Source organism: Saccopteryx leptura, chromosome 1, assembly GCF_036850995.1.
Source record: "Saccopteryx leptura isolate mSacLep1 chromosome 1, mSacLep1_pri_phased_curated, whole genome shotgun sequence".
Classification (NCBI taxonomy): Eukaryota; Metazoa; Chordata; class Mammalia; order Chiroptera; family Emballonuridae; genus Saccopteryx; species Saccopteryx leptura.
Window position 1 is genome coordinate 297,796,051 of NC_089503.1, and position 13,177 is coordinate 297,809,227.

A 13,177-nucleotide genomic window follows, 5' to 3' on the forward strand; every position below is an offset into this window, starting at 1 on the left:
ATAGCTGATAAACCCAGAAAGTGAGTTTAGACTTACTGAGTAAAGTCTAGGTCTCTTTCCACAATATTGTGCCATATGAACTTGATTGATGAAGGAAAGATCACCACACTGAAAGCCTGTCAGAGAAAAAATTCACTGGAGACGTATGCTTGGAGTTAGCTATGAAGGGTGGGTAACATTAGGATAGATTTTGTTTCTCCATAAGGAAAGAGCAGCCTGCTTTTATTATCTGTGCCATGTTAGCCACAGCTATTTAAAAAAAAAAATTTAATTTATTTTTCTTTTCTTTTTTTTTTTTTTTCTTTCTTTTTTTGGTATTTTTCCGAAGCTGTTAACAGGGAGAGACAGTCAGACAGACTCCTGCATACGCCCGACCGGGATCCAACCCGCACGCCCACCAGGGGGCGACGCTCCGCCTACCAGGGGGCGACGCTCCGCCTACCAGGGGGCGATGCTCTGCCCTTCTGGGGCGTCGCTCTGTCCCGACTAGAGCCAATCCAGTGCCTGGGGCAGAGGCCAAGGAGCCATCCCCAGCGCCCGTGCCATCCCCGCTCCAATGGAGCCTCCCTGCGGGAGGGGAAGAGAGAGACAGAGAGGAAGGAGAGGGGGAGGGGTGGAGAAGCAGATGGGCACTTCTCCTGTGTGCCCTGGCCGGGAATCGAACCCAGGACTTCTGCACGCCAGGCCGACGCTCTACCACTGAATTTTATTTATTTTCAAGAGAGAGGAACGGAGATGAGAGAGAGAGAGAGAGAGAGAGAGAGGCAGGAACATTCATCTCTTCCTGTATGGGCCCTGACTGGGGATCAAACTGGCAACCTCTATGCTCGCAGACAATGCTCTAACCAACTGAGCTATCTGGGCAGGGCAGCCACAACTATTTTTAACACTATTTTATTATTTTTTGGACTATTTTTGGCTCCCAAGTCAGTGGCAGCATTCTTAACTTCCAGAGACCCCTTTAGTTCCTGTCAGATTGTGATCTTCTTCCGTGTGTATTATTAATAAGCTATGGCTGCATAACAAACTATCCCAAAACTTAATGGCTTCACACAATAACTTTGTAGTTAGCTTTTAATCCTGGGTTGGTGATTTAGTCTGAGCTCAGTCTCAGTTTATCTGGGTAGTTCTTCAGTCCTGTCTGGGTTCTCTCATGTGTCTGGTGTGTCAATTGTTAGTAAGTTGATTGCCAGTGTTTCAGGGAATGACCGGATGTTGTTGCCTGAGATAATGGGTGAGGCTGGGACTGGAATGTCTTCTTTATTCTATACTTTCTCTCAAGGAGGACTGATAATACAGAGAACCTGTATGAATATATAAAATGACAGACTTACCTGTAATTATTTCCAATGCAACTGTGTTCTTTTTATTATTCTTTTTCTTTTTCTTTCCAGACAGAAAAGGGGAGTGCACTTCATGAAGCAGCTTTGTTTGGAAAGGTGGATGTGGTGAGAGTTCTGTTAGAAACAGGTAACTGTCTCCTGGGGAGTTTATTCTGTCAAATACTATTTTTATTTTGGGTGTAAAGAATAATGACAGTTTTTTTTTAACATAGTCACCTTTACTTCTTATCTTCCCTCCAAAATGCAGTTATGCATTCATATCATGTAGAAGTGAACCTCAATGTTTAGATAAAATTGATATTAATGTGCATCTTCTTTTACTCAATAAAAGTTTTAGTAAAAAGCTCATAAAAATTATAATTTTATACATCTAAAGCACATTAAAATATACTAGAGAAAATTCCAGAAGGGAAAGGAAATTTCTGCCTTCTGCAGGAGGAAGGAACTGACCCCTGTGAAGTTATGACTTGCTTTGTTTATTAAAGAACATAATAGTTCTGTAGATTTTCATATTGTGTGATGGTAAACAGACTGCAGCGTTCCCTATCCTTAAGGCAAATTCCCCTTCTGCGTAGTTCGTCAACTGAGTCTCTGTCAGCCACAGTGATTTAAAGGGAACCTTTTAGAGGGAATGCTGTGAAGGAACAAACTAGGTTTATTTGTCTTCATATGCAAATTCTGATTAAAATGAAATAAAATTGGAACCGAGGTTGGATTTTTATTTTTTTAGGATCAAAAGCCATGAGTACAAAATCATATTTGGAAACAATTGATTGAGTCTGATGTGTTATGGATGTATTTAACGTGTTTATTTCCCTCTGTAATGAAATGTAAAACATTGGCAGACTACTTTATTTTGATTGTGTTTACATAAAGTTAACATTTTTGTATACTGAACTTGACATGGAACACAGTGATATAATAAATGTTTTGAGGCAACCAATTAAATCTGTGCTAGTCATGCATTCCTACACAAATGAAAAAATAGTACATAATTTATTATGATGAACTAACATTTGAGGCCAGTTACTGAAAAGTGGCTTTGTTTGTGGTTAGATTTTTGGGAATTTATAAACTTGGGGGGAGGTGAAAGCTATTTACTACATTACAGTTAAGTTCTCTAATGCAACATATATTTTCAGCATTAAAATAATTCCAAAGTTGTTTCAGTTAGATACTTCAATAAGTTTGTTCAACAGGTAGATGATGAGTATTGCTGGCATTGATTATAACCTTGCATAAAAAAGTATGAGATATTTGACTTTGGTATTTGGACAAGAGTTCAAAAGAATCATGCTCTTTCAAATTTTGTGAATAGCCAAGTATTTTTGAACTGTTTTTATGCTACTCACATGGTCAATTATTATAACTTAAAAATATTCTTAAAATATTACACAGAATAAATAAGTCACATGACCATTGTACTTTAGAAATTCACATTCTAAATCAATATTTTCAGCTTGTACTTTTTAGTTTACAACCCAAAATAGCTATAATCCTACAAAACATTCTTAAGAGTTAATTCATTATCAAGATTATTTTTAATATTCAGTTGCAGTAGACCCCCACCTTCTGTTTAACTAAAACTTGTGTGTGTGCGTGCATGCATGCTTATAACTTAAAGCCAAAAAAAAAAGACCTTTAGCACTTAGTCTGTATACGATTGAAGTTGGAGTTTTTTTTAACAGTACCTTCCGATGACATTCCAGCATTGCACATCTAGTAGGGTTTTCTTTTCCTTTCAGGAATTGATGCCAATATAAAGGATAGCTTGGGCAGAACTGTCTTAGACATCCTCAAAGAACATCCATCTCAGAAATCTCTCCAGATTGCAACACTCCTCCAAGGTAAACGGTAGTGAATGATGGATGAGTTTGCCTTAAAGTTAAGATTTAATTAAAACCATTCTACTTTTCCCTTGGGGCTTCAGTTCGTGCTTACCTATGAATAATTACCTATTATTATTATTATTTTTTTTTTCATTTTTCTGAAGCTGGAAACAGGGAGAGACAGTCAGACAGACTCCCGCATGCGCCCGACCGGGATCCACCCGGCACGCCCACCATGGGGCGGCGCTCTGCCCACCAGGGGGCGATGCTCTGCCCATCCTGGGCGTCGCCATATTGCGACCAGAGCCACTCTAGCGCCTGGGGCAGAGGCCAAGGAGCCATCCCCAGCGCCCGGGCCATCTTTGCTCCAATGGAGCCTTGGCTGCGGGAGGGGAAGAGAGAGACAGAGAGGAAAGCGCGGCGGAGGGGTGGAGAAGCAAATGGGCGCTTCTCCTGTGTGCCCTGGCCGGGAATCGAACCCAGGTCCTCTGCACGCTAGGCCGACGCTCTACCGCTGAGCCAACCGGCCAGGGCTAATTACCTATTATTGCATTTATTTTTTCTGGTAGATTTTTAAACTAAAATACTTTTGGATGTTTCATTTTGTTTTTCATCTCATTATTTTGAGAAAAGCTAAAATATTTTTCTATGCACTTGAGAGTAATTTTTTTCTAACACAGGTATTAAATATGAGGTTATAAAGTTGAGGTTATGAGGCTATGAAGTGATGATGATGAAGTATTATCTTCATTTTAATAATCCTTTAAGAATTATCAGGCATTTTCTGTTATTTTGTCTTCTATAAATCTGGGAGGCACGTAAGTCAGATGCTATCTGAGGGTCTCAGTGACTTGCTCAAACTCATGCATCCTGTTCTAAGTAGTAGAGCTGGCACATCAATGATGGGTTAACGACAATAAAATTGTAGTTGCCTAGAAGAGTATAGGCTATTTCCTCCCTAACTCTGCGGTACACAAAAGTCCAGTCTTGCCAGCTTTTGTTTTTGATAAGGGTCATCTAAGTACTATACCTGTATAGTTAGCTGCAGTCAGTAAGTCTTCTGAAGGTTTGACAACTATTTATGTGCTTCTTTTTTGTTTGCAGGATCACATACTTTCCTTTCTGAGCTAACACTTTGATGAAAAATTTAGATTTACATGCTTTCCCTTTCTAGGTGGTATTAGGCCTGTCATGTAGCATGCTCCCTTAAAAAAAAAATAGACATTTCTCTCCATTCCAGTCAGCTCAGAAGCTATTCAGCGGGGTCTATCCCTATAATTGTCACAGTGTGCTTGAGGAGGAGGCGGGATGGGCTTCATTGGGTATCAGTTGGGAAGCTGAAAACAGCTTTGTCCTGCAGGGAGATAAATGAATTAAAACCAAGTGGGGAGGAGATAAGTAGCTATAGGTGTCAACAAAGGCCAAAGAGGGGGAAAGAGAATAGAGATGCTTCAGGAGGTCATTATCTCTCCTCCCTGGGTTTCCAAAACCTCTTTGGGAAGGTTAGGCCCCTACTATTTTCTTGACAATGAAGAGGTTAAGTCAAGTGCTTGTAGAGATAAATCAGAGAAGAATACATGAGTGGTTCTTCATATCAATCCAAATTAAAATCAAGTTGAATAAAAGCTAAAACATAAAAGTATAGTACCCAGCATTTTAATAAGTCTTTCCCCTCTAGGCACTTTGTTTTTCATATTGGATGTTTGCCTCTAACTGAACTTAAAAATAAAAAATTTTTATTTTTTATAAAAAATACATTGTGCACAATAAAAAGACATTGTGCATAATGTCTTTTGGAAAATGCAAAATAAATACCCACTAAAACATTAGCATGACATAGATGTTTTTATATAAGATACTGCATTAGTGCAACTTAGATAAATAATGTTATTATAGAGGAGTAACAGTCTGAACTTTTAAATGATCAAGTTCATTAGGTATGTCCGTCTGTGATAGGGTATATGGGACATCTTTGGGTTTTTAAAATTACTGGAAAAATTTAGAACGTGAACACGTTATCTATAGTCTTTACATTCCTAGACTTCAAGTCACTGGTGCATTTTAAATCTCATGAAAAAGTTTGTTATAGCAATAAAACCTATTTATATAGATAAAATTATGGTTTGTGTCCAGAGGAGGAATTTAATTTATTGCATAGGTCAGAACCATTAAGGATAGAAGCCTATGGGTTGCTTTCTTTTCCTAATAGAATCTGCTTAGGAGAATTGCCCTTAGGTAGAAACTGTTTGAATGGGAGTGGTTGGCAAGAGAGCACAAATTTTCTTAACTGGATTTTAAGAAAAAATTTCCTTGTGAACAAAGAAATGCAAGTAAAAGATCCCCATGGCATGGGATCTGTGGACTTAATCCTGACTGCAGACTAGCACCTGTGAACCAAATGCTGGTGGCAGATGGCAGATATGTTATGTTTAGGTCACATATTTTTGGCCCGCATTATTTTCATTAAAAACAATTGAAATAGCTTTCAACATTTAAAAGTCTAGGATTGAAGTTAAAACTCCGAAGCTTTTATTTTGTTAAAAAATGCAGGCTTTTGCCCTGGCCGGTTGGCTCAGTGGTAGAGCGTCGGCCTGGCGTACAGAAGTCCCGGGTTCGATTTCCGGCCAGGGCACACAGGAGAAGCGCCTATCTGCTTCTCCACCCCTCCCCCTCTCCTTCCTCTCTGTCTCTCTCTTCCCCTCCCACAGCGAGGCTCCATTGGAGCAAAGATGGCCCGGGCGCTGGGAATAGCTCCTTGGCCTCTGCCCCAGGCGCTAGAGTGGCTCTGGTCGCGACAGAGCGTCGCCCCCTGGTGGGCGTGCCGGGTGGATCCCTGTTGGGCGCATGTGGGAGCCTATCTCTCCCCGTTTCCAGCTTCAGAAAAATACAAAAAAAAAAAAAAAAAAAAAAAAATGCAGGCTTTTGGTTACTTGATTGCCTAACTTTATGTGGGATACCTGCCCTCTGGTTACGCTGTTCTTTCTGTGACATTGAGGCTGAATATTACAGTAGTTGACCTTTATTCCTGTATTCCATTCTCTTGTCCCAGTTCTGCTTGGGTCTGCCACTTATTAGTTGTATGAACATCGCCAAGTTAAAGTCCTTCTCCTTTAGTTGCTCTCTTTAAAACCGAGATAGCAATAGTGCCTGTGTCATAGTGTTGTGAGGATTAAGTTAATTTATATTAAATACTCAGAACACTACTGGGTACATAGTTAGCAAAATTTCCATTTTAGCTGCTATTACTATTATGTTTTTATAATAGTTGGAACAATGAGAGATAGACTGAGTATGGGGCATTGCTTCAAGAATAATGGAAAAAAACATTATTTCTTTGTGGAAATAAAGTTTAATGTGCAATCATGCTTATCTTACAAGATTCCAACACCATTGCATTTTAAACTCATCCCACTACATGATTGGTTGTTGTATCCATTTGAATTTGACATTTGTATTTAGAGATCAAGTCTATTCAAAGCACCTTTCAGAGTTTTAAATCTTCAGGTAGCATATATTTAAGGAAAGCACAGATATTCTTGTATTTTCAACAAATGGATTTATTTTTAAGGAAAGAATGGATTAAGTTTAGTTTTCCGAAAAAGGGTTCGTGATTCTTTTCCAAAGTATTTTTTTAAATTCCAATTAAAAAGCTCTAAATTGATAGCTCATCATGAAGTTCTTTTTTTAAAGCTTAGGATATATGTAGGATATGAGGAAATAAGTGAAAAATGATTGCCAGAGGTAAAACAATTAGTTAAAGATCTTAAAATAAGTGAATTCAAATGTGTGATTTTAAAAACTTATATGCTCAGAATATGTAGAAGGCGTGGGAAGACAAGTGGTCCTTGAAGAACATGTACAGGAAGACGCAGCACAAGAAACACACGTTTCATCTCCTCTTGGGTCTCCTTCACAAAAGACCAAAAGTGAGTCGCTAAGTATAAAGCCCTTGAGATGGTACTGGGCGTTTATGTACAAATTTGTCCCATATGTACAGAATTGCTAAGATTTGTGAAAATGTCAAGTCTCATAAGTTCTATCTGATACTCTCTATCTTATCTATTTATTCCAACGTTTATGGAGCTCTGACATTTGTCAGGCACTAGTCTTGGCCCTGAGATGTAGCAGTGAGCGAAGTCGATGGCAGTCCCTGCTCTCCGGAATTTGACATGGAATGGATATTGTAGAAGATTATTTCTCCTAAAATGTGTTTTAAATGCAGAATAAAAATATTAATATCTGGATTAGAAGTGCTGGAACATTTTCTCAGAATCAATTATCAGTATGAAGTACCACTGTTAGACTGATTAGAAAAATGAATATTTGCATGCAGCCCACAAAATACCCATATTTTGACAGATGATACATATTATTTATCTGTCCTATCTGTGTCTTCCATTGATATCACATGTCATAATTCTAACTTTTAATTACTTATATAATTACTTGTTTAAATATGTTTAAATACTATTTAAATGCTATTAAAATATATTTTTTTATTAAGCCTGGGGAGTAGGCTCTTAGTACCATTTTAAACTTGCTAATTGTTGAATGAATTCTGTCAGTGAAGTATATTGCTGATAAACAATTTTGGAAGATTAAATAAGATAATTATTGTGGAGATTAAATTCTATAATAAATGAAGTTTTAGTAATTGTACATTTCCCCATATATAAGATGCACTTTTTCCCAAAAAATTGGGGGTCTAAAAACTGATGCATCTTATACAATGGTTGTAGATCTTTTTACTCGCATTTCCCACTTTTTTGTGCTTGTTTTTGCACTCATTGTTGAAGACAGTGATTCGTCATCAGACACAGATGAGGACAAGATAACAGATGGGAGTTTTGACAGTGATGAGGAGTTTGAATTTTATGAGGAATAAAACTTGAGTTCATTAACTTGATGTAATCTGTTTTTTCAAATTTTGGGCCCCAAAGTTCAGGTGCGTCTTATACATGGGAGCGTCTTATACATGGGAGCATCTTATACATGGGGAAATACAGTAATTTCAGATGCTTTTATGTACTAGGTATATGTAAACCTTCAACATTTACTTCCATTTTGAAAAATAGTAATTATGGGAAAAATTGGAATTTCTCTGTCTTTCAATATTCTTGTACTCATTATTGCTTAGAATCTTGTTGTCAGTGGAATATTTTCTGAGTAACTGACCTTCTTTGCCATATTTTGGGTTCTTTTATATACTAGTCATATTTTTATTCTTTAACATTAAGTTTTATCAGTGGCCCTTCTTGAAACTTTGAAAAAATCTACTGTCTTCTTACAGGTGAAACGGTGACAGGAGAATTATCAAAACTCTTGGATGAAATAAAACTCTGTCAAGAAAAGGATTATTCTTTTGAAGATTTGTGCCACACAATATCAGACCACTACTTAGATAATTTGAGCAAGATTTCAGAGGAAGAACTTGGGAAAAATGGAAGCCAGAGTGTAGTAAGTAAGGGGGGAAGAAGACAGCTGGTCTGTCTGCCAGTTCAGTGTGCGCCTGAGAAGCATGAGATTTGTGCACTCTCTCGCCTTCAGATCTGCCGGTGTCACGGTCAAGCTCCCTGTTGCTCTTTCCCTGACATTCACTGGTGTTTTACTCTCACTGCATGTGCAGAGAAAAGGATGCTTTGATAAGTCACTTACAGTTTGTGATGATCTCGTCATGGTTAGACTTTTGTGGTTTCATAGTTTCTTTCATCATCTTTTTTAGTTCTACTGGGCCTGAGGATGGTGGTTTACACAGAAAGTAGAAAACCGTCCTTTTGTCTGTCTTCCCCATTTTGTCTGTGAATGGAGTCTGACCCTATCTTGAAGAAGAGACACAGAGCTGAACTGTGTGTGTGTGTGTGTGTGTGTGTGTGTGTGTGTGTGTGTAGTCACTCTGTATGTCTTTGTAGGAGAGAGCTGTTATGGAAAGTTTGACCTCCATGTTTTTATAATCCCACGGGCTTTGCCTGTAACCTGCAAGCTCAAAATCCAAATTGTGAGTTAGAGGTTCTTGCTCATTTGGATTTTTATATTAGCACAATAGCAAGACAAACTGTAGAGAATCAAGCAGTTTAAAAAGAAGATTTGGGTATTTATTTTGTGTCCTATAGAGGAAGGATTTATAGGAGGCACTGTTATTAAAGGAAGTGTATTATGATATTTTTATAACTTAATTTTTTTAGAAATATTTTCTTCTAAAGTCAATGATAGCATGGATTGTATTAAATGTATGTCATGTTATTTATGCAAAAAAAATAGCTAAGTATAGTGACTGTTACGAGAACATGTACTTCATTTAGTTACTGAACGTGAGCTGGGACACTTTCCCAGGGGAGTACTTGCTAGTCTGGAAGTTCATGGCCAGTCTTACCACGAGCCCTTCTTTTGTTTTTGTTTGTTTGTTTGCTGCACTTTTGTAAAACATCACATTATTGGATCCAATAAAAGGTCTTTATGAATAATGATGATTAAGTCTACATATGCTGAAGTACCTACTTGTGGTTTTGTCAAAAGAAAATTTTATACTCATGAAATATTTACGGCAGTAACTTGAATGCCAGGAAAAAATTCCCTGTTTAAAAATCTAACACAGGTACATGCTATCTCTAAATGACAAACCGGTTACATTTCAGCACTTCCTTGAAATTTCGTTACCAGTGAGACCATATTTATCTTACATAAACAATACATGGTATTTAGGCCTTTATACCTTTCCCTAAAGATTTTGATAAATTGCCCTCTACTTTTAATCCCACAAATTTTCAGAAAGCCCAAATTTTCTAGACCAGTGGTTTCTAAACTTTTCTTGCTGTATGTACCATAATAGTAAACAAATTTTGAGCAAACATCCCAAATGCATTTATTTCTAAGTTATATATATCCACTAATATTCTAAGATGTTGTAAATTATGGGTCATACTACAAAAGAAATCCAAGGGAGGAAGATAAAGAAGTATAAATAGAAGCTCTAATTTTTTCTTACTCAGTGGGTATCTGTACCTCCTGGGGTCTGCGCACACTGCTTGGAGGCCATGCGTATTCAGGCCTGTGGCTCTCAGATGGGGACAGCAGGGGCTTTTGGAATTGCTAATTTGGGGAAACGATGGCCAGCTTCCTTTTGTAAGCCAAAAACTGTATTGTGAAAGTAGCACGAGAGAAATTAATGCTCATAAGTTGAAATTATGTTCTTCAAATTCAAGTTCATACTTCACCATAAGCAATCTCTTTGTTCCTGTGACAAACCTTTATATTTTGTCCCCTGAAAATATTGTTATTTAAATATTAAAGTTGACATGAGGTAGAAAAGCAGAGGGTTCAGATAAGTAAGAGAAAGCAGTTCTATTTATTTGGGATAACGGAGTTTATAACAGGGAAGATGGTAGGCAAGATTACAAGGACAGGTTGAGGTCAGGCCATGGATGATTTTGAATGTCAGGCTGAAAAATTTGGTATGTATGTATGTATTTATTTATTTATTTCAGAAACAGAGAGAGTCAGAGAAAGGGATAGATAGGGACAGACAGATAGGAACGGAGAGAGATGAGAAGCATCAATCATTAGTTTTTCGTTGCGACACCTTAGTTGTTCATTGATTGCTTTCTCATATGTGCCTTTACTGTAGGCCTTCAGCAGACCGAGTAACCCCTTGCTGGAGCCAGAGACCTTGGGTCCAAGCTGGTGAGCTTTTGCTCAAACCAGATGAGCCTGCACTCAAGCTGGTGACCTCAGGGTCTTGAACCTGGGTCTTCCATATCCCAGTCCGATGCTCCATCCACTGCGCCACCGCCTGGTCAGGTGGTATTTATTTTTTTGTATTTTTTTTTTTTTTTTTGTATTTTTCTGAAGCTGGAAACGGGGAGAGACAGGGGGCGATGCTCTGCCCTTCCGAGGCGTCGCTCTGCCGTGACCAGAGCCACTCTAGCGCCTGGGGCAGAGGCCAAGGAGCCATCCCCAGCGCCCGGGCCATCTTTGCTCCAATGGAGCCTTGGCTGCGGGAGGGGAAGAGAGAGACAGAGAGGAAGGGGGGGGGGGATGGAGAAGCAAATGGGCACTTCTCCTATGTGCCCTGGCCAGCAATCGAACCCAGGTCCCCCGCACGCCAGGCCGACGCTCTACCGCTGAGCCAACCAGCCAGGGCTATTTTTTAGGATAAGAAAAATCTAAAGGATTTTTGGCTGGTAAGACACCAATGGAAGTGGCCTTTCAGAAGATTTATCTGATAGAACTTGTTATTACATGTTTAAAAAATAATCAAATTATTTTGACCCTTCTGTGCAGCCTGTGTTTTATTTGGGTTCATTCTCTGTTGTGTTGAATATTTGTTCCCATTCATCAAAAATGTTTTTCTAGAGTTTTGTTATGAATTATCCTCCAAAATTATATAAAAATTTAATCAAATACTTACAGATCATCTAATATAGATAGTTGTCACCATGTTGTGAGCTATAAGATTTATAATAGCAATAGTGAAAGAAGGTTCCTGACTTTGAAGAATTCAAATTACTAATCCAACAGGTCTTTAGTCACAGTATACAGGCAATTCTAAATAAAAAACAACAGATGTATATAATAAGAACTACATTTATTAGATACTTGCTATTTGCTATTCTAATGCTTTCTAGGATTTAAACCACTTTAATCCTCATAGGAATCCTAATAAATGAGTTATAGATGGGAAATGACTCAGCAAGTGGCAGGTCTAGGATTCAAACTCAGAGCTAATGTCTTTGATTCCCAGCTATATTTCTTATAATAAGCAATCCTGTGGCCAAAGGAATTTTTCAATGGAAAGGTTAGTGAAGTTTTATTGGTATTCATTGAATAAACTTCATGGAGGTAGGGAGAGACTAAACTGGGCCCTGGAGGAAGAGATGTGACTTGTACCTGTATTAGAATGAATGAATGAATGAATGAATGAAAGGGGGAGGATTCCAACCTGCAGAAGCAATATGTGTAAAGCATCTAATTTGAGGAGAGTCATTTACCATGAGAGTTGATTTGAGAAAATAATGGGAAACAAATTTGCATAATTAATGATACTACCTAATACAGAGCACTTTATTCATGTATATAAACTGATTTAATCCTCACAACAACCCTGTGAGATAGGTAGTATTATTCTCCCATTTTACAGATGAGAAAACAGACACAGAGAACTTTCATGAATTTCCCAGATATTAATATATACAGTAAGTACTAGAGCCAGGATGTGAACACAGACAGTCTGAGGCTGAAGCTGTACCCCTCACCACTCAGCATTTTGCTGAGGGCAGATAATTCGATTGGGAAAGCTAGTCACGAGTTTGATATTGGTGCTGAGGAGATTAAGAATGAGAAGGGGAGTTCTATCATGAAAGTGACATTTTGGGAAGATGGAAGTGGTAACTGAATGTCAGATATTTCAGGGAGAAACATTACATAATTTTCAGCAATGGTTATATATAAGACTCACCTAATGAGGCTTTGAGAAGTGTGGAGGCCTTCAGATACCATGTCAGACCAGCTAATTCAGAAGTGGCTCTAACTAAGCATTGTTCTTTTCCTTTTTTATTTATTTTTTAAATTTTTATTTATTGATTTTAGTGAGAGAGGAGTGGAGAGAGAGAGAGAGGAACATAGATCTGCTCCTGTATGTACCCTGACTGGGGATAAAACCAGCAACCTCTGGAATAAGCATTGTTCTTTTAAAAACTTATTCTAACATGCACACTATTGGTGTAGAGGACCAAACATCTGCCAGGACCTTACTGAGGTAATGCAGGCCTGAGCTTCAGAGTCTGCCCTGATAACACCACAGAATTACAGCCAGTAGAGGTAGACTGGGCCTTCTAGGTCTTCTAGTGTCCAGCCGAATTCTCCCGCTCCCCAGTATGAGAGTGCTACAAGGCTCCTGAATTAAGGGTGTTTTAAGGTTCTCATCAAGTAAAATTCCAACTGCAGTTCATTCATAGTCCTAAAATAAAATTATTTATAGCATGTTGGAATGTTAAATGTGGACAAACTGGG

At 38.3% G+C, this 13,177-nt stretch overlaps 1 protein-coding gene across 5 annotated transcripts in view; it reads left to right on the forward strand.

The window, feature by feature from the left end:
* Positions 1–13,177, forward strand: part of ANKS1B (ankyrin repeat and sterile alpha motif domain containing 1B) — a 1,043,795-nt gene that overhangs the window by 155,777 nt on the left and 874,841 nt on the right. For all 5 annotated transcript variants that reach the window (XM_066357188.1, XM_066357179.1, XM_066357202.1 and 2 more), the window contains exons 5-8: positions 1,395–1,470; positions 3,089–3,190; positions 6,985–7,098; positions 8,463–8,629. In XM_066357188.1, the coding sequence (XP_066213285.1) occupies positions 1,395–1,470; positions 3,089–3,190; positions 6,985–7,098; positions 8,463–8,629 (459 nt within the window). The remainder of the gene's footprint in view (positions 1–1,394; positions 1,471–3,088; positions 3,191–6,984; positions 7,099–8,462; positions 8,630–13,177) is intronic.